This window comes from Ranitomeya variabilis, chromosome 4, assembly GCF_051348905.1.
Source record: "Ranitomeya variabilis isolate aRanVar5 chromosome 4, aRanVar5.hap1, whole genome shotgun sequence".
Taxonomy (NCBI): Eukaryota; Metazoa; Chordata; class Amphibia; order Anura; family Dendrobatidae; genus Ranitomeya; species Ranitomeya variabilis.
In genome coordinates this window covers 470,318,786-470,338,677 of record NC_135235.1, presented here as the reverse complement: position 1 = coordinate 470,338,677, position 19,892 = coordinate 470,318,786, and the positions used below count along the sequence as shown (strand labels likewise).

The 19,892-nt window shown below is 42.9% G+C and overlaps 1 protein-coding gene across 1 annotated transcript in view; it reads left to right on the top strand.

Annotated features, from left to right (window-relative positions):
• The first annotated feature begins 6,798 nt into the window (after nt 1-6,798).
• OTOP3 (otopetrin 3) overlaps nt 6,799-19,892 on the top strand; it is a 104,826-nt gene continuing 91,732 nt past the window's right edge. The window contains exon 1 of the mRNA XM_077251745.1: nt 6,799-6,928. Coding sequence (XP_077107860.1) covers nt 6,922-6,928 — 7 coding nt within the window. The 5' untranslated portion in view covers nt 6,799-6,921. The remainder of the gene's footprint in view (nt 6,929-19,892) is intronic.

The window sequence follows — 19,892 nt, the reverse complement described above, 5'->3', positions numbered from 1 at the left end:
CATCACCTTCATGGCAGAAGCTGCAGCTATAATTAACGCAAGACCCCTGGTTCCAGTTCCTAACAACCCTGAGGAGCCCTTGTTATTGACTCCAGCTACTCTACTTACCCAGAAAACGGGACTGTCCAGTGCCCCTCCAGGAGGATTCGACGCTAAGGACCTCTACAAGCGCCAATGGAGACAGGTACAAAGTCTTGCAAATACTTTCTGGGACAGGTGGCGCAAACAATATTTGTCTACTCTGCAGCCACGTACGAAGTGGCAATCTACTAAACCTAATCTGAACGTAGGTGACCTTGTTCTTGTGAAGGACTGTCAAATTCACCGGAACCAGTGGCCACTTGGTCTAGTTACCGCAACGTTCCCCAGCAAGGATGGCAATGTCCGCAAAGTTGAACTAAGGATGACCAAAGGGAATGAACCTAAGACCTTTTCCAGACCGGTATCTGAACTGGTCCTATTGTTGCCTTCGGAAGAAAGGAGTAGTGACATCCGTTGATGTCAGACGGGGAGTGTTCTGTCTCCGCCATCTAATTTGTTACCTCCATTATCTGTTTGTATAATTTGCAGTTTCTCAGCCAGTATACAGGACTTGATATATTCATACCTTTATCTGTAGTGTTTTGGCTCCCTCTAGCGGTCAGAGATATGTTGACTGTTCTATTTTTCTGCTATGTATTTTTTATGTCTGATCCTCCTTTGCAATGCATTATGGTAGCTCAGCCCACATTTCCCTCCAGTTTTCATTCACTTCCTCTAGTTTGCCTTCCAGGAAAGACGCTTACACTTCATTCCCCTTGCGATTGCATTGCCGGTATGTCTTTATGTTTTTCTCTAGATAATTCCTGCTTTATATTAGCCTAGCCTAACCAGTTGCACTCCTAGTTCAGTTACTAGCCTTCTAAATGTAATGCATAACGTTTATCATGTGTAGTATGTATTTGTTCCCTACCATGCACTGATTCTATGTATATCATTGTTCACAGTTTCACCGCATCAATATACCACTACGTTTAATAAAGCACAGACTCAACCACAGTCTCCTTATTGGACCCAGTATAGCGGTTTAGCTGACTGGATAGCTACATGAGCCTGCCTCATTTAGTGAGGACAGAACAATGTTCATTTCTAGTACTTGGTTGAAAACCCTTTGTTGGCAATGACTGCCTGAAGTCTTGAACTCATGGACATCACCAGACGCTGTGTTTCCTCCTTTTTGATGCTCTGCCAGGCCTTCACTGCGGTGGTTTTCAGTTGCTGTTTGTTTGTGGGCCTTTCTGTCTGAAGTTTAGTCTTTAACAAGTGAAATGCATGCTCAATTGGGTTGAGATCAGGTGACTGACTTGGCCATTCAAGAATATTCCACTTCTTTGCTTTAATAAACTCCTGGGTTGCTTTGGCTTTATGCTTTGGGTCATTGTCCATCTGTAGTATGAAATGACGACCAATCAGTTTTGCTGCATTTGGCTGGATCTGAGCACACAGTATGGCTCTGAATACCTCAGAATTCATTCTGCTGCTTCTGTCCTGTGTCACATCATCAATAAACACTAGTGACCCAGTGCCACTGGCAGCCATGCATGCCCAAGCCATCACACTGCCTCCGCCGTGTTTTACAGATGAGGTGGTATGCTTTGGATCATGAGCTGTACCAAGCCTTCGCCATACTTTTCTCTTTCCATCATTCTGGTAGAGGTTGATCTTATTTTCATCTGTCCAAAGAATGTTCTTCCAGAACTGTGCTGGCTTTTTTAGACGTTTTTTTTAGCAAAGTCCAGTCTAGCCTTTTTATTATTGATGCTTATGAGTGGCTTGCACCGTGCAGTGAACCCTCTGTAGTTACTTTCATGCAGTTTTCTCTTTATGGTAGATTTGGATATTGATCTGCCGACCTCCTGGAGAGTGTTGGTCACTTGGTTGGCTGTTGTGAAGGGGTTTCTCTTCACCATGGAGATTATTCTTCTATCCTCCACCACTGTTGTCTTCCGTGGGCGCCCAGGCCTTTTTGCATTGAGGAGTTCACCAGTGCTTTCTTTCTTTCTCAGGATGCACCAAACTGTAGATTTTGCCACTCCTAATATTGTAGCAATTTCTCGGATGTTTTTTTTTTCTGTTTTCGCAGCTTAAGGATGGCTTGTTTCACCTGCATGGAGAGCTCCTTTGACCGCATGTTTACTTCACAGCAAAACCTTCCAAATGCAAGCACCACACCTCAAATCAACTCCAGGCCTTTTATCTGCTTAATTTAGAATGACATAACGAAGGGACTGCCCACACCTGTCCATGAAATAGCCTTGGAGTCAATTGTCCAATTACTTTTGGTCCCTTTAAAAACAGGGTGGCACTTGTTAAGGAGCTGAAACTCCTAAACTCTTCATCCAATTTTAATGTGGATACCCTCAAATGAAAGCTGAAAGTCTGAACTTCAACTGCATCTGAATTGTTTTGCTTAAAATTCATTGTGGTAATGTCTATAACCAAAATTAGAAAAATGTCGTCTCTGTCCAAATATATATGGACCTAACTGTACGTGTCGTCACCTGGACTTGGGGAAGGTGCTGCTGGTCTTCCATGAACCTTCTCTGCCAGCAAGTCAATCTGTGCTGGTGATGCTCGTGCTGTTGCTGCATCTGCTGCATAAGCATCTTACTTGCTGAGCCATCTGTTTCTGCTGTAATTGCTGCTGGTGCTGTAGCCGCTGTTGCTGCTGTGCTTGTAGCAGATGTTTCAGCAGGGCCTCCATCTTGCCTGATGTCATACGATGGCTTGTGGCCATCCCACGTGTTCACTGGAAACACTGCCAGCACTTCTAACACCACCTGTGGTAGATCAGCTCACTTGGCTGCACGCAGAGGTAGACATGGGTACACTGCGGCTTTAAGAACTTCCTTGGGTTTATTGTAGGAAGCATAAACCCAAGTGTGGTAAAGAAAATACAGCCGTCTGGGCAAAACAGAAAAACATGAAGGTGGCACAACAAACACAGTCCTTCTGTTAGCGGGGTCCCTCCCACTCACAGCTGGCAGAACACACAATGTTCAGTTTCTCAAGTCCATGCAGCACTTTCCTGGAGTGCTCCTCCTCCAGGCACACACACTCAACACTGAGAGTTTTTCCTTCAGCCATTTAATCCCAGATCATGGGACTCCTCCACCATGTGACTGATCACATGACTGTGACCTCACCAAGGTCCTGTCAGCACACAGTGGTGTTAGCTCTGTAGGGGGATATATGGGGGACACTCTTTCACCCGCTCTATGAATGTCTCCCTAAAAACCAGCCCATAACATAACTTAACCCTCGCAACACTTACTGTGCTGGAGGAAATAAAACTCTGGATTTTATATCACTGATGCCATTGGGCGTAGTGAAACGTATCTCCCCTCTATTATATTACCAGTGATTCTGTCACAATGGTTATACAGCAGCGAACAGAGCTAGATTTGGTCAACTGTTTACATGCAGGTAACAACAAGCATTTTCAGCGTAAATTCCCACCAAAAATAAATATATACCGTATTTTTTGCTTTGTAAGACGCTCTGGATTATAAGACGCACCCCAAATTTTGAGGAGAAAAATAGGAAAAAAACTTTTTTTAATAAATTGGTGGGGCTTCTTATAATCCATGCATCTTATTGCTTACCAAGGGTTGTGGCTGCGGTGGATCAGGGTCCCAGGGTCATGCTGGAGGCAGGAGTAGAGCATTGCTGCAGGCTAGGATGAGGGGGTCTGCAGGAGGGCTCCTGTGCTGTAGGGGGGCTCCTGTGCTGCTGGCTGGGATGAGGGGGTCTGCAGGGGGGCTCCTGTGCTGCAGGGGGGCTCCTGTGCTGCAAGGGGGCTCCTGTGCTGCAAGGGGGACTCCTGTGCTGCTGGGGGGCTCCTGTGCTGCAGGGGAGCTCCTGGGCTGCAGGCTGGGATGAGGGGTCTGCAAGAGGGCTCCTGTGCTGCAGTGGGGTCCTGTGCTGCTGTGGGGCTCCTGTGCTGCAGGGGGGCTCCTGTGCTGCTGGCTGGGATGAGGGGGCTCCTGTGCTGCAGGGGGGCTCTGGTGCTGCAGGGAGGCTCCAGTGCTGCAGGGGTGTCTCCGGTGCTGCGGGGGTGTCTCCGGTGCTGTGGGGGGCTCTGCCAACATTTTGTGAAAGGCCAGAGCCCCCGGCAGTTCTTCCATGCTTTCCTGTGTGGTGGACTTCGGGAGAATGGCCGCCGGGAGGCCGCGGATGCGCAGATGGAGATCTTGGGACCAAGATCTCGAGAGATGAGATCTCAGTGCTGAAATTTCATCTCCCAAGATTCCGGCGGCCATTTTCCCGGAGTCCGTCACACAGGAAAGCATGGACGAACTTCCGGGGGGCTCTGGCCTTTCACAAAATGTTGCCAGAGCCCCCCGCAGCTCCGGAGCGTCCAGCATCACCCTGGGCAGCAGCGGACAACCGCGTCGGTGGACACCCCCTCATCCCAGCCTGTAACGGTAAGCGGTATATCCGCTTTGTAAGACGCACCCGATTTCCCCCCAAATTTGGGGGAAATAAAGTGCGTCTTACAAAGCGAAAAATACGGTATATATTTATTACTGCAAACTGCACTACATTTGAAGCACGATGATGGAGTGTCGGTAATAGACAGTTGATACTATGCTGCTCAGTACTAGTAATAATTGTGGCATTAATCATCTTAGAAATTGTTATTAGCCATGAGCTCAAGTTCTCATTATTCAAGTTTGCCTAGGGTGCTCGGCTTTACACCAAGCATCGCGGGTGCTCAAGTAAAATGTTCTCATCCCCACAACTGCATGTTAGACAGCCACAAAACATGCGGGGATTGCCTGACAAACACGGCCAAGCCCCACATGTTTTTTGGCTGTCTGTTTTTTGGCTGTCTAACAGCTGAGAAACATGCTACCGCTGGGACTCGAACATGTCACTGGAGCACTCACGATACTAGTTATGATTAATAACAACTGCAGCAGAAGTTTAAAAAAGTAAAGAAAGTGGAAAAAATGTTTTATAAAAATAAATATAGAACTTTGAAGTACAAAAATAAAAAAATAAAAAATTGTAAATATACTAACATAATAATTGGTATAGCTGCGGCCATCATGAGTTGAACGATAAATTAATCATATTTGTATCCAGTATCGTAAATCCTGTGAATACAAATTTTTTAAAAACTGCCAAAATTGCTGTTTTTGGTCTTCCCACCGAATAAAAATCGGAAAAAAAAGCAATGTGTTTTTTAGTTTAAAGGTTCTTTGTATTTTGTTGTTTGGGTTCAAAACATCCTACAAATGTTGGGTTGAACCTGGGAAACATGAAAGAGCCACAGAACCAGTTCTCAGGTTAGTGGATAGGATGATAGATGTATTTTTTTTTTTTTTTTTTGGGGGGGGGGCAAGCTGTGAAATTGTTTAAAGTTTTCCTATTGTCTTTAATCATTATTATGGGTATTATTGATATTTTGGTAATTGGACAAAAAATAAGGTGTGTCCTTTATTAGTTAATTAGCTCACAAAGATTCTTATTTGGTTTAGGGAATGGCATGTGTATATATGCTAATAATATGTTGAGTTTATATGCTAATAATATGTGTCTGCTAATAGAATGAGTGACTGGACCAGTTTTAACTTTATCAATTATTGTTGCTGTTGATAATTTTTTTTCTAGTTTCTTTCCTGTTTGATATTTTATTGTGATTACAGTATGTTTCTTTTATTATTATGTTGTTGGTAATGTTTTTCATATTTTAGCATTTCTACAGTTCTTTAATATTTACAAGTGTATTAACTGTACAGATGTATTATTTTGGTGAGTCGTAGTCAATATAGGCAACCAAAGAGGGTCTACGTAAAGCTCTGAGTAAGAGAGTATCCTCCGTTCTAAGAAGTTACACAGAAACCACGTAATTGTAAGAGACTAGATGTTGATGAGTCTGCCAGCAAGTTGTGTGAAGTGCCAGAGACTTTTGAAGTCTGTGCCAATCATCTATGTCTGTTCATGTTTTTGCTTCTAATGAGACTGTTGTAACACTCCCTTAAAGCTGAAGCTACCTGGCGACTTTGCCTCTGACATAGGTCACTACATCACAGCATAATGAAAGTGAGTGGGGTTGCATTGTGATCCACAAGGTTCTATGAGCGCGGCAAGCAAGTCGCCTTGTAACCCCTGCCTTAACAATACACATTCCCTTTATAGAGACTCTCCTGATTGTTGCCTTTTTTGAGTAAAGCTATCCTGAACTATCCTCAGTGTATGTCTGCATGCCTTCTGCCATCCAACAGACACCACCAGTCACTAAGGGTCATTGCATGATACAGTACATTTAAAGGGGCTCATCATCATCCTCACACCACTTACATGCTGCCCATTGCAGAGATATGTAGCATACACATTAATGGTGGATGTCATTTTGGGAATGATATATTTCTAATACAAACTGAATCTATGAATTACTGTATATGATTGCCTAGGTGGGATTAGTAGATCACAATGCGACTTGCACAGCAGAAAATGATAAATAATCCCCAGTAATGAGTTAAAGTTTTGCTCTATCTTCACTTCTGTTCTTGGCTGCACTAACATGATTTCTCACACTTTTCTTTTAGTCAAGGTTGCTTACAACACACCTTTCTACAAGAGTTAGCAACTTTCTATTACAAGATCAGAGGCTGCATGCCATGTAGTTGTGGTTACGTGCTCAGAACGTTCCTCATGTGCCCTCAGCTAAGAGACAATTAGCGGCCCTTTCAAGCTTGGGATTAATGGGCCACTTGTTACGGCAATTAATACCATTGGAGGATTATTCATAAAGCAAACAAGAGAAAAATCAATGCACCTGCCCGAGAGGGCAGAAGTAAGGAGCAGTCACAGGTAGCTTGCAAGAAGTTCAAAGTGTCAGCTCAGGTAGAGCAGCATCAAGAAAACCCTGGCATGGCAGGTGGGTATTATGGCATTTTGAGTTAATTGATGTGGAGTTAGATTATAGATTCTTTAGATCATGTGGTGAATATATTATATTAGTAAATCTCTTTGCACAGCTGAACATATAGGTATGACAAGGAAGAAGATTAATGCTTTATTGATATATATTATCAAATATTTGGCTGGCAAAATAATAACTTCAAGATTAGCTTGTACCCCAAGACTAGTGGAAACCGTGAGCCCGCAAAAAAATATGGAGATTTATTTTGATCCTAGTGAGGGATTATAATTACCCCAAAAATTCTGCGGAGTCATGAAAATACAGATGGTATCCATGTGCTGTTTGCGATTAACATTGTAATTGATAGGAGAAGCTTTGCAGGGTTTTTTTTTTCATACAGGAAAAATCACTGATGAAACAATAATGGCAAAATCGGACACATGGACCGAACACTGCCAAAACTCAGATCCAAAACACTGATCATATTTTGGAAAGTTTTTTATTATTTGTTGAACTACATGAAGCCTACTGTACAATTCCTATAAACTCTGATTTGCTCATGGTCATTCAGTTGTGTCTAATATGTTTACATGATGCAGAATGATTCCTTGGTGTTTTAGCATACTTTCCTGATCACTCTGAATTGGCATTCATTTTTCCCAAATACCATGTGATATCTGCGTGATTAAATTGTTGATTGTTTTTCTACTATATCAAATAACGCTTTGTAAATGCTTATTGCTGATATTCTTCTTCAGAAAAAATGGTGGTGAACGTCATGAAATTGGTGGCATACAGTTGTGAAGTGGAAGCCCCATGCATTTGAATGAGAGTCCTGCTAGGGGATATTTATTGTACATGAAACACTTATTCCTGCATCAAATGGCTTTGTTTATGTCACAGTTTTTCCAAACTGTACAGGTACATGGCAGTGGTTTTTGCAAAATCTTAGCCATCTGGGGAGTGGTTTTTAACACTACTTTTAAAGCCAATCTGTTCAAAAGATTAGCCTACCTAAACTACCTGTACTGATAAGCAGGCCAAAATAAGTGGAATAAAATGATACCTTGATATCTGTGATCTGCTGTTTTATTCCAAAGAAATCCACATTTTTCTTGAAGGGAATCTGTCACCTCATATTTCGTATATTAGCTTCGGCCACCAGCATCAGGGGCTTATATATAGCATTCTGGAATGCTGTAGATAAGCCCCCGATGTATCCTGAAAGATAAGAAAAACAAGTTAGATTATACTCACCCGCTGCGGTTGGGTCCGATGGGCGTCGCGGTCCAGGTCCGGCACCTCCCATCTTCTTACGATGATGTCCTCTTCTTTTAACGTATGTCCCTGCGTACCCAATGTTAAAGATAGGTACGCAGGACGCATGCGGAGTAGGCGGAGCTTAACAGAGGATGTACGCAGCCATACACAGACCAGTCAAACGCAAGTGTGTACTTAGCCTCAGTTATAATTAGAGGTCTGCAGGAGAGTTGACAGCACAATGAGAGAAGAGTTACAACTGTAGATATGTTTGTAATGACACAAGGCTTGACTCTGCTGTACAGTGTTAGTAATAATCACACAAAGCTCTGTACTGAGATCAGACTGTCAGTTATAAAATGTTTCACACACTACTTAAAATAAACTTAATTAGTAGATTTCTGGGAGATTTATGAAATCCACACATTACTTTATCAATAAAGTTTCAGCAAGCCTGGTAGCAGGGAATTTCCAAAAGAAAGCAGTTTTATTTAAACATGACATACCAAAAAAAGACGAAACCACAGCTGAAAAAACGTGATAAAAGCACATGTAAAACAAAAAGCTCTCCAAAACACAATGACGAAAAATGCAAGCAACCAAATTTTACTAGTAGGTGCAGAATGGCTGCAGAAAATCTGCAGCATCAAAAACTCATCAAAAATTCATTGTGGAAACTTAGTTTTAAGGATAAATCCTGCAACCTGCCATTTTCCATTGTATCTGCCATCTCCTGGTCTTTTATGAACAATTTCGGCACATTATGGAAGTCAGCTGATGATAATGAATGCCCAAGTAAAATTTTCTAGGTGGCTTGAAACCAGAAGTTCAATTTCATGGTTTGTACGAAAAATCTATGTGGCAGCCACACATGAGCAATTAATTACATGGGAGTCAACTCTTTACTATCCTTCCCCATTTCATGACATTGGATGTGCGTTAATAAAAAATCTTGTTAACATTCCTAGTCTCACGTAAGCAAGATTGCAATTAAATCTAGATTGTAATTACATGTAATCATACAAACTTCTAGACACAATGCTATAATATATACTTGCCGCGATCTGGGAAATACATGGTCTTTCATTTTTATGAGTATTAGTAATAACCTACTTAACAAAAGGTCATGCCCATGTTGTATATATACACACCATATATTTAAGGGTCTGTATAGAAGCGGAATTACAGAGGATAGGGAAGGTTTACCAAGACTTTTTCATTGCTCCATGGTATGTACATCAATTTTTCAGGGTACCTTATACTGTATCCTTATTATCCTTATTGCTATATCCCTAGGTGACAAAGATGAAACTTCCATAAAAGTGAATGGAGAGAGCCATGCATACATGGCCACTTCTCCTGTCACATCAGTCCTAGCATCAGAAAACTAGGAAATTAGGAGACTTCCATTCTGGATAAAGGTGTGAGACCTGCATTTTTCAAAAATGTATGGTATATCCTGAGGTTATGTTATAGACTTCTGCCATGAGAGATCTTATTTAAGATGTATGTAACTAAAGGTTTCTATTGAAACATAAACCCATTAAGGGCTAAAAAAAAAAGTATACTAATAAGCATTTTAACAGGCATACTTTAGCATAGTTTCACCTGCTCTTGGGTATAACTTTGGATGGAAATGCATAAGGGGCCATAGAATAAATGTGTCATTGAAAAAACTGATAACGCACATGCTCAGTGTGAAAAAAAGCCTAATAGTAACCCCAAATTATATTTGATGTTCAAATTGATGCTAACATTTGACATTGAGTACGTTCACATGTATTGGTTTACCAGTTTGATTATTTACTACTAATTGCGGCAATTGTCATAACCGCTGTGATTAGCTGTAAACCACCTACAGCGTTCCCCGTCAGCCAAGAAACGCAGCTGTTCCGCCAACACTTGTCTATACAAGCTATGGTTATATTCAAAGAAGGTAAAAGACTTATGATACAGTTTTTGCATCAAGGGCACAATTAAACATCCACAAATTGCTTTTATCCTCTGCCTTGTAATGTTCTGAAATAAGTTGAATATTTATAGGGTGTGCTTTGGGTTTGAAAATTCTCAATATAACAGTATGTGAATGGAGTAATATATACTGTAGTTGTGGGAAAAAGTTTTAAGGTTGACACAAATTTTGGCTTTCACAAAGTATGTTTCTTTAATGTTTTTAGATTTTTTAGTCGGATGTTTCTATGGATTGTAAAGTACAATTATAACATTTCATACGTTTTAAATGTTTATTGACAAATACATCAAGTTTATGTAAAAACTGAACATTTACAGTGACGACCATTATTTTTTCAAGACTTGCTATTTGCCCTGACATGCTCGATATCTGCTTCTGAGACAAATCCCCACTGATGGCAACCTCTTCTTACCTAATCAGTGCTTTAAATTTATCACAATTTCTGTGTTTTTGTTGGTCCACTTGCTTTTTGAGAGTTGACCACAGGTTCTTATTGGGATTGATATCCAGGGTAGTTTCCTGTGCATGGTCCATAAATTTCAATGAATTGTTCATCAAGTCACCCAATTATCACTTTTGCCTTGTGACATGGTGCACCATCATGCTGGTAAAAAAAAGTATTCTTCATCAAATTGCTTCTGGATCATTTGCAAAAGTTGCTCTTGGAGGATATTTTGATATCATTCTTTATTCATGGTAGCTTTCTTAAGTAAAATGAAGTGAGCCCACTCCCTTGGATGAATGGAAGCCCCACATATGAGTGGATGCTTTACTGTTGGTATGACACAGGACTCATGGTACCACTCATCTTTTCTTCAATCATTCTTCCAGATATCGCAAACATTCTGAAGGAGGCTTCATCAGAGAAAACAATTTTACCCCAGTCCTATCACTATACTTCCTGCAGAATGTCAGTGTGTCCTTGATATTTTTCTTGTGGAGAAGTGGCATCTTTGCTGAACCTCTTGACAGCCTGACCAAAAAGCATTCACATCACTGTGCATGCAGATACACTGACACCTGCCTGCTACCATTCCTGAGCAAGCTCTGCACTGGTGATGAACCAATCCTGTAGCTGAATCCATTTTGGGAAATGGTCTTGGCACTTTCTGGACTTACTGGGGCTCCCTGAAGCCTTTTTTTACTGTATTGTACCTTTTTCTTTTTAGTTATTGATGATCCAATAAATGGTTGATTTAGAGGCAATCTTAGAAACAGCAATATCCTTGTCTATAAAGTCTTTTTGCTTGATGTTAAGTAACTGTAATTGCATGTGTTTCCTTAGAGGTAACCAAGGTTAACAGAAGAAGATAATGATTTGAAACACCATCCCCTGTTTAAAACAGGGGCATAATGAGGGGAGAAACGAGGGGCATTTGCCCCAGGTGCAGCCAGGAGGGGGAGTCATCAGGCCACATAATGCGGCAGTTCATGGTGTCTCCCTGGCAGTGGCATTTTTCCTTCCCTCAGGAGTGTGATTCGGCTGTTCTCAAAGCCAATTGTCAAACTGACAGCCATCTCAGAGAAGCAGTAAACCACCTAATCCATTAATTCAATTGTACGAGCATCTTTCAGGCACAATTGAAGCCCTAACAGCCAGCACTTCCATGTCAAGGCGACATCAGCAGCATGATCTGATTAGCTGATCATGCTGCTGATGCCACAACTACGCCACATAGGATGCAGACGGCGGCAAAATAGGCACTCCAATACAGCCGAAGACAAAAGAATTTCATTTAGGGGGAGAGTGTGAGGAGCCAACTGTATTGGAGGAGGAAGAATGGTTAAATGTGTGAAGAGACAAGAGTATTGAGGGATTGGGGAAATGTGTGAACAGACGACAGTATGGGGAGGAATGGGTAATGGTGTGAGAAGATGACAATATAGACAAAAATGTGTTAATGTGAGAGGAGATGACAGTATGGGGGTAGAGGACAAATGTGTGAAGAGATAACAGTTTGAAGGAGTAAATGTATGAGGAGACAGTATGGGAGGAGAATTGTGAGAGGTGCATTATGGGGTGGATGTGAGAGGGAACAGTATGAGGAAATGTGAGGGTGCACAGTATAGGGACTGGGCAGTATAGTGGGGACACAGTGTTATGGGACAGTGTAAAGAGGGGCACAGAATGGAAAGAGTAGGTCAGTGTGGAGGACAAGTAAAGTAAGTGTGGGAGTCATATTTTGTGGGAGGAGCACAGTGAGGGGCAAGTATCCAGGGATACAGAGTAGGGCAAATATTTTTATTCAGGAACATTATAATGACACGGTTATATTTAAGGGTGCTATGTTAAGTTATGCTGCACAAGACCAGAGAAGATGGAAGTCTGCAGAGACGACCTGTGAATGTCCAAAGTCATCATTGATCAGATGGAGAAGAAAAGAAAGAGAACTGCTCCAGTCAGAGATGTCAACTATAAGATTCCATGTATGTAAATGTTTATTTGTTATACTGCCTGCGTCTCATTCATCAGTACAATGGTTCACAGTTTTATGATGGCTGGTAAATACAACTCCCTGCATCTCCTTACTCTTGTTAAGGAAAGATATATATCTTGGTACTGTGTTAGCCAGTGGATAGAAAAAATGTTAGAATTGAGAGTCCTCACTGGTTGATACCCTTTAATGGCTAACTGAAAATATGGTAACAAATTATAAGCTTTCGAGACTACTCTGGTCCTTTCATCAGGCATAGACTAATACAAATTCTGAAGAATCACATATTTATGCACAATACAGCCCAGAAATAATGCCATAGATAAGACAGGTGACGTGAAGCAGAACTACCATTATGTGAGAGTGATAAACAGTTGTGTCCATAAATATTGGAACAGTTCATAGATATCAAGTGTGAATGTTTTATTGTGCTCTTATTGGGGTCTGGTTCTGTGTTATGATGCCCCCACATGGTCTGAGGAGCAAATTTCTTAATTGATGTAAAAAGACATAAATCCATGAGACACATTCATTCCTGCCCTGAGTGTGTCAAAGGTCATCATCAGTTTATATTCCCATTCTCTTCTGTCCCTCTGAGATTTGAAATTACCCTTTAATACAAGTAATCTCATGTTCATGATGCTGTGATCAGGGAGACAAAAATGTATTGCCACAGGTAGATCTATTCTTCTTTCTCTTATTGTGTGGCGATGACAGTTCATCCTTGTTCTCAGTTTTTGCCCTGTCTCCCCTACATACAAACCCACAGTTGGACATTTAGTACAAATAATTAGGTACACCACATTAGATGTGATGCAGCTGAAAGTACCTGGGATCTTGTAGTCCTGATGTGAATTGGAGATCTTTATCTTGTCTGTGGTCATTATAAATGGACAGGTTTTATATTTTTTCTGGTTGCAAGGAAAGGTTCTTGCAGCTGTTTGAGAGGACAGGGAGCTACTGACAATAATACTTCTTAGATTTGGGGGCTGCCTAAAACACAGTAGTGGAGGTCTGGAAAAATGGATCGTAAGCGGGCATCTTTTTGTAGTAAAGGTTGTAATTTCCGTGCAGCTCCCTTTTGCACCTCCAGATTTGGTTTGTAGGTGACTACTAGAGGTACCCGGTTATTTTCTTCTTTAGCTTTGTAATGTAGCAGGTGATTCCTTGATATTTTAGTTGCTCTTGTAATTTGGTTTTGAATTGTTCTTGGATGGTAGCCCTGATTCAATAAGTCTTTCTGAGGCGACCAAAGTGTTCATCCCTATCCATGGGTTTGGAAAATATATGATTGTATCTGATGGCTTGGCTGTAGACAGTAGAGTTTTTTATGTGTTTTGGATGGAAACTGTCCATTTTAAGGTATGTTGGGCAGTCGATTAGCTTCTGATACTGGGATGTTTCTATTTCATTGTTCTGCAGCTTAATGATGGTGTCCAAAAAGTTAATTTCAGTGCTGGAATATTTGAGTGTTAAGTTGATGGTGGGATGAAATTGATTAAACTGTTCATGAACGTCTTTAGCTGTGGCTCAGACTCCATCCAGATGATTAAAATATCATCAATGTAGGGGTAGTAGGCCAGAGGTCTGATGGGACATGAGGACAAAAAGTCGCTTTCAAGCTTGGCCATGTGCAAATTGTCTCTTCAGAGAGGAAGAGGATTAGAACTCTAGTGCCACCTATTGGAAGTAGCAATCCTAACAGTCAATGTCGACCCTTTAACAAGCCTTGTCACATGACTTAGGATAAGAGCCAAACCGGAATCTCAATCTGCAGAATCTGTGTTTCGGGGTACTGCCCCTCATCACTGCAAAGTGGAGATCTGGTTTGGCTGAGTGGGAGGCATCTGACAGGGATCCAAGAAGTATCATCTAGTCCTCTTCCTCTCTGAAGAGACAATTTGCATAATTCCCAGAGGAGCATTGCAGCTTTAAGTCTCCTCATCTCGACATGCTTAACATGTCACTCTCCGCAAGGAAAAATTATACTTCTTGGATCCCGGTCAGACACCTCTCAGCCAAACCAGATCTCCACTTTGCACTGATGAGGGGCAGTACCCCGAAACACAGTGTCTGCAAATTGAGATTCTGGTTTGGCTTTTATCCTAACTCATGTGACAAGGCTAGTTAAGGGGTCAACATTCAATGTTAGGATTGCTACTTCAATGAGTGGCACTTGAGTTCTAATCCTCTTCCTCTCTGAAGAGACAATTTGCATATTTCCCAGAGGAGCATTGCGGCTTTAAGTCTCCTCATCTCGACATGCTTAACATGACACTCTTCCCAAGGAGAAACAATACTTCTTGAAGCTTGGCCATGAAAAGATTTGCATACTGTGGGGCCATTTTACTTCCCATTGCTGTGCCAGTTGTTATGGACTGGTAATTTAGGAGCGACATGCGACTAGCTCTGAGCAGGTGGTAACTATACAGACCGCAGTTCCTGATCTTAACACAACACTAGCAGTAGCCGTGGGATGTTCCTGTCACTCCCTGGACACCTCGTCACAGCCGGAGAACTAGCTACCCCTAAAGGTAGAAATAGGAAAGCTATCTTGCCTCAGTGAAAATCCCCAAAGGATAGGACAGCCCCCCACAAATAATGACTGTGAGAGGAGAAGGAAATGACATACGTAGTATGAAACAAGATTTACAAAGGAGGCCACTTCTAGCTAGATAGATAGTACAGGAAAGAACACTGTGCGGTCAGTAATAAAAACTAGAAAAAGTCCACCGCAGAGATATGCAAAAATCTTCACACCTGGCTAAAGGTGTGGAGGGCAAAATCTGCAGCCCAGAGCTTCCAGCTTAGCTGAATAGATCCATACTGATAAGCTGAACAAATGAGCAAAACATAGAATGCGCTGAACAATAAAGTCCACAACAAGTGGACTGCAAAAGGACAAGCAAGGACTAGTGTTGAGCATTCCGATATCGCAAGTATCGGGTATTGGCCGATACTTGCGGTATCGGAATTCCGATACCGAGATCCGATACTTTTGTGGTATCGGGAATGGGAATCGGAAGTTCCCAGTGTATGGTTCCCAGGGTCTGAAGGAGAGAAAACTCTCCTTCAGGCCCTGGGATCCATATCCATGTAAAAAATAAAGAATTAAAATAAAAAATAGGGATATACTCACCCTCGGACGCGCCCTGGTAGTAACCGGCAGCCTTCTTTGCTTAAAATGAGCGCGTTCAGCACCTTCCATGACGTCACGGCTTCTGATTGGTCGCGTGCCGCTCATGTGACCGCCACGCGACCAATCACAAGACGCGACGTCATCCCTCAGGTCCTAAATTCCCTTCTAGGAATTTAGGACCTGAGGGATGATGTCACGGCTTGTGATTGGTCGCGTGGCGGTCACATGAGCGGCACGCGACCAATCAGAAGCCGTGACGTCATGGAAGGTACTGAACGCGCTCATTTTAAGCAAAGAAGGCTGCCGGTTCACAGCGGTAAGGTCCAGGCTGCGTCGGAGAGGTGAGTATATCAATATTTTTTATTTTAATTCTTTATTTTACACATTAATATGGATCCCAGGGCCTGAAGGAGAGTTTCCTCTCCTTCAGACCCTGGGAACCATCAGGGATACCTTCCGATACTTGGTGTCCCATTCACTTGTATTGGTATTGGGTATTGGTATCGGATCAGATCCGATACTTTGCCGGTATCGGCCGATACTTTCCGATACCGATACTTTCAAGTATCGGACGGTATCGCTCAACACTAGCAAGGACTTATCTTTGCTGAACTGGACAGAGTGTCAGGGAAATCCAAAAGAGCAGTGACTCCAAGCAGGAACAATTGGCAACTGGCATTGATTGAGGGATAAGGCCAGACTAAAATAGCCGAGCCAGAAAGACAATCAGTGGAAGCAGCTGCTGATGCTAAATCCAAGAAGCAGCTATACCACTCAAAACCACAGGAGGGAGCCCAAGAGCAGAATTCACAACAGTACCCCCCCCTTGAGGAGGGGTCACCGAACCCTCACCAGAGCCCCCAGGCCGATCAGGACGAGACAAGTGAAAAGCACGAACCAAATCGGCAGCATGGACATCAGAGGCAACCACCCAAGAATTATCCTCCTGGCCATAACCCTTCCACTTGACAAGATACTGAAGCCTCTGCCTCGAAAAACGAGAATCCAAAATTTTCTCAACCACATATTCCAACTCCCCCTCAACCAACACTGGGGCAGGAGGATCAACAGAGGGAACAACGGGTACCACATATCTCCGCAACAAAGATCTATGGAAAACATTGTGGATGGCAAAAGAGGCTGGAAGGGCCAAACGAAAAGACACTGGATTGATAATCTCAGAAATATTATAAGGACCAATAAACCGAGGCTTGAACTTAGGGGAAGAAACCTTCATAGGAACATGACGAGAAGATAACCAGACTAAATCCCCCACACGAAGCCGAGGACCAACACACCGACGACGGTTAGCAAAACGCTGAGCCTTTTCCTGAGACAACGTCAAATTGTCTACCACATGAGTCCAAATCTGCTGTAACCTGTCCATCACAGAATCTACACCAGGACAATCAGAAGGCTCAACCTGCCCTGAAGAATAACGAGGATGGAAACCAAAATTACAAAAAAAAGGCCAAACCAAAGTAGCCGAACTGGCCCGATTATTAAGGACAAACTCGGCCAACGGCAAGAAAGCCACCCAATCATCCTGATCAGCAGACACAAAGCATCTCAAATAGGTTTCCAAGGTTTGATTAGTTCGCTCAGTTTGGCCATTTGTCTGAGGATGGAACGCCGAAGAAAAAGACAAATTAATGCCCATCCTAGCACAAAAGGCCCGCCAAAACCTGGAAACAAACTGGGAACCTCTGTCAGACACAATATTTTCCGGAATGCCATGCAAACGAACCACATGCTGAAAAAACAATGGAACCAAATCAGAAGAGGAAGGCAATTTAGGCAAAGGTACCAAATGGACCATTTTAGAGAACCGGTCACAAACCACCCAGACAACAGACATCCTCTGGGACACAGGAAGATCCAAAATAAAATCCATGGAAATATGCGTCCAGGGCCTCTCAGGGACAGGCAAAGGCAAAAGCAACCCACTAGCGCGGGAACAGCAAGGCTTAGCCCAGGCACAAGTCCCACAGGACTGCACAAAAGAACGCACATCCCGCGACAAGGAAGGCCACCAAAAGAACCTAGCCACCAAATCTCTGGTACCAAAAATCCCAGGATGACCGGCCAACACCGAACAATGGACCTCAGAAATTACCTTACTTGTCCACCTATCAGGAACAAACAGCTTCCCCACAGGACAGCGGTCAGGTTTATCAGCCTGAAATTCCTGAAGCACCCGCCGTAAATTAGGGGAGATGGCAGAAAGAATCACCCCTTCCCTAAGAATGCCAACCGGCTCAAGAACTCCTGGAGAATCAGGCAAAAAACTCCTAGAGAGGGCATCCGCTTTAACATTCTTAGATCCCGGAAGATATGAAACCACAAAATCGAAACGGGAGAAAAACAGGGACCATCGAGCCTGTCTAGGGTTCAGCCGCTTGGCCGACTCGAGGTAAATCAAATTCTTATGATCGGTCAAGACCACAACGCGGTGCTTGGCTCCCTCAAGCCAATGTCGCCACTCCTCAAATGCCCACTTCATAGCCAACAACTCCCGATTGCCGACATCATAATTGCGTTCCGCAGGCGAAAACTTTCGGGAAAAGAAGGCACATGGTTTCATCAAGGAACCATCAGAATTCCTCTGTGACAAAACGGCCCCTGCCCCAATCTCAGAAGCGTCAACCTCAACCTGAAAAGGAAGAGACACATCCGGCTGACGCAAGACAGGGGCAGAAGTAAATCGGCGCTTAAGCTCCTGAAAGGCCTCAACAGCCTCAGAGGACCAATTTGTCACATCAGCGCCTTTCTTCGTCAAATCGGTCAGGGGCTTAACCACACTAGAGAAGTTGGCAATGAAACGGCGATAAAAATTAGCAAAGCCCAAAAATTTCTGAAGGCTCTTCACAGATGTGGGTTGAATCCAGTCATGAATGGCTTGGACCTTAACAGGATCCATTTCTATAGACGAAGGAGAAAAAATAAACCCCAAAAAAGAGACCTTCTGAACTCCAAATAAGCACTTAGAACCCTTCACAAATAGAGCATTATCACGAAGGATCTGGAATACCATCCTGACCTGCTTCACATGAGACTCCCAATCATTGGAAAAAATCAAAATATCATCCAAATACACAATCAAGAATTTATCAAGATAATTGCGGAAAATTATTATTATATGCCCCTCGAAGGTCAATCTTGGTAAACCAACTAGCCCCCTTAATCCGAGCAAACAAATCAGAGAGCAAAGGTAAAGGGTATTGGAATTTGACCGTGATCTTATTAAGGAGGCGATAGTCAATACAGGGTCTCAAGGAGCCATCCTTCTTGGCAACAAAAAAGAATCCCGCTCCCAATGGTGACGAAGACGCCCCTTCTCCAAGGACTCCTTAACATAGCTCCGCATAGCGGTATGTTCTGGCACAACAGGTTGAAAAGTCGGCCCTTAGGGAACTTAGAGCCTGGAATCAAGTCAATAGCACAATCACAGTCCCTATGTGGAGGAAGGGAACTGGACTTGGGCTCATCGAATACATCCTGGAAATCTGACAAAAATTCAGGAACATCAGAAGAGGGGGAAGAGGAAATTGACATTAAAGGAACGTCACTATGTACCCCTTGACAACCCCAACTAGTCACAGACATCGATTTCCAATCCAACACTGGATTGTGTACTTGTAACCATGGAAAACCCAGTACTACAACATCATGTAAATTATGCAACACCAGAAAACGACAATCTTCCTGATGTGCTGGAGCCATGCACATAGTCAGCTGAGTCCAATACTGAGGTTTATTCTTGGCCAACGGTGTAGCATCAATACCCCTCAAAGGAATAGGGCTCTGCAAAGGCTGCAAAGAAAAACCACAGTGCCTGGCGAATTCTAAGTCCATTAAGTTCAGGGCAGCGCCTGAATCCACAAATGCCATGACAGAGAAAGATGACAATGAGCAAATCAGGGTCACAGACAGGAGAAACTTAGGCTGTACAGTACTAATGGTAACAGATCTAGCTACCCTCTTAATACGCTTAGGGCAATCAGAGATAGTATGAGCTGAATCACCACAGTAAAAGCACAGCCCATTCTGACGTCTGTATCCCCTCTGTTCCGCTCTAGTCAGAATCCTATCACATTGCATAGGCTCATGACTCTGTTCAGAGGATGCTGCCTGTTGTGAACTCTGTTTTCAGGCTCCCTCTTGTGGTCACTG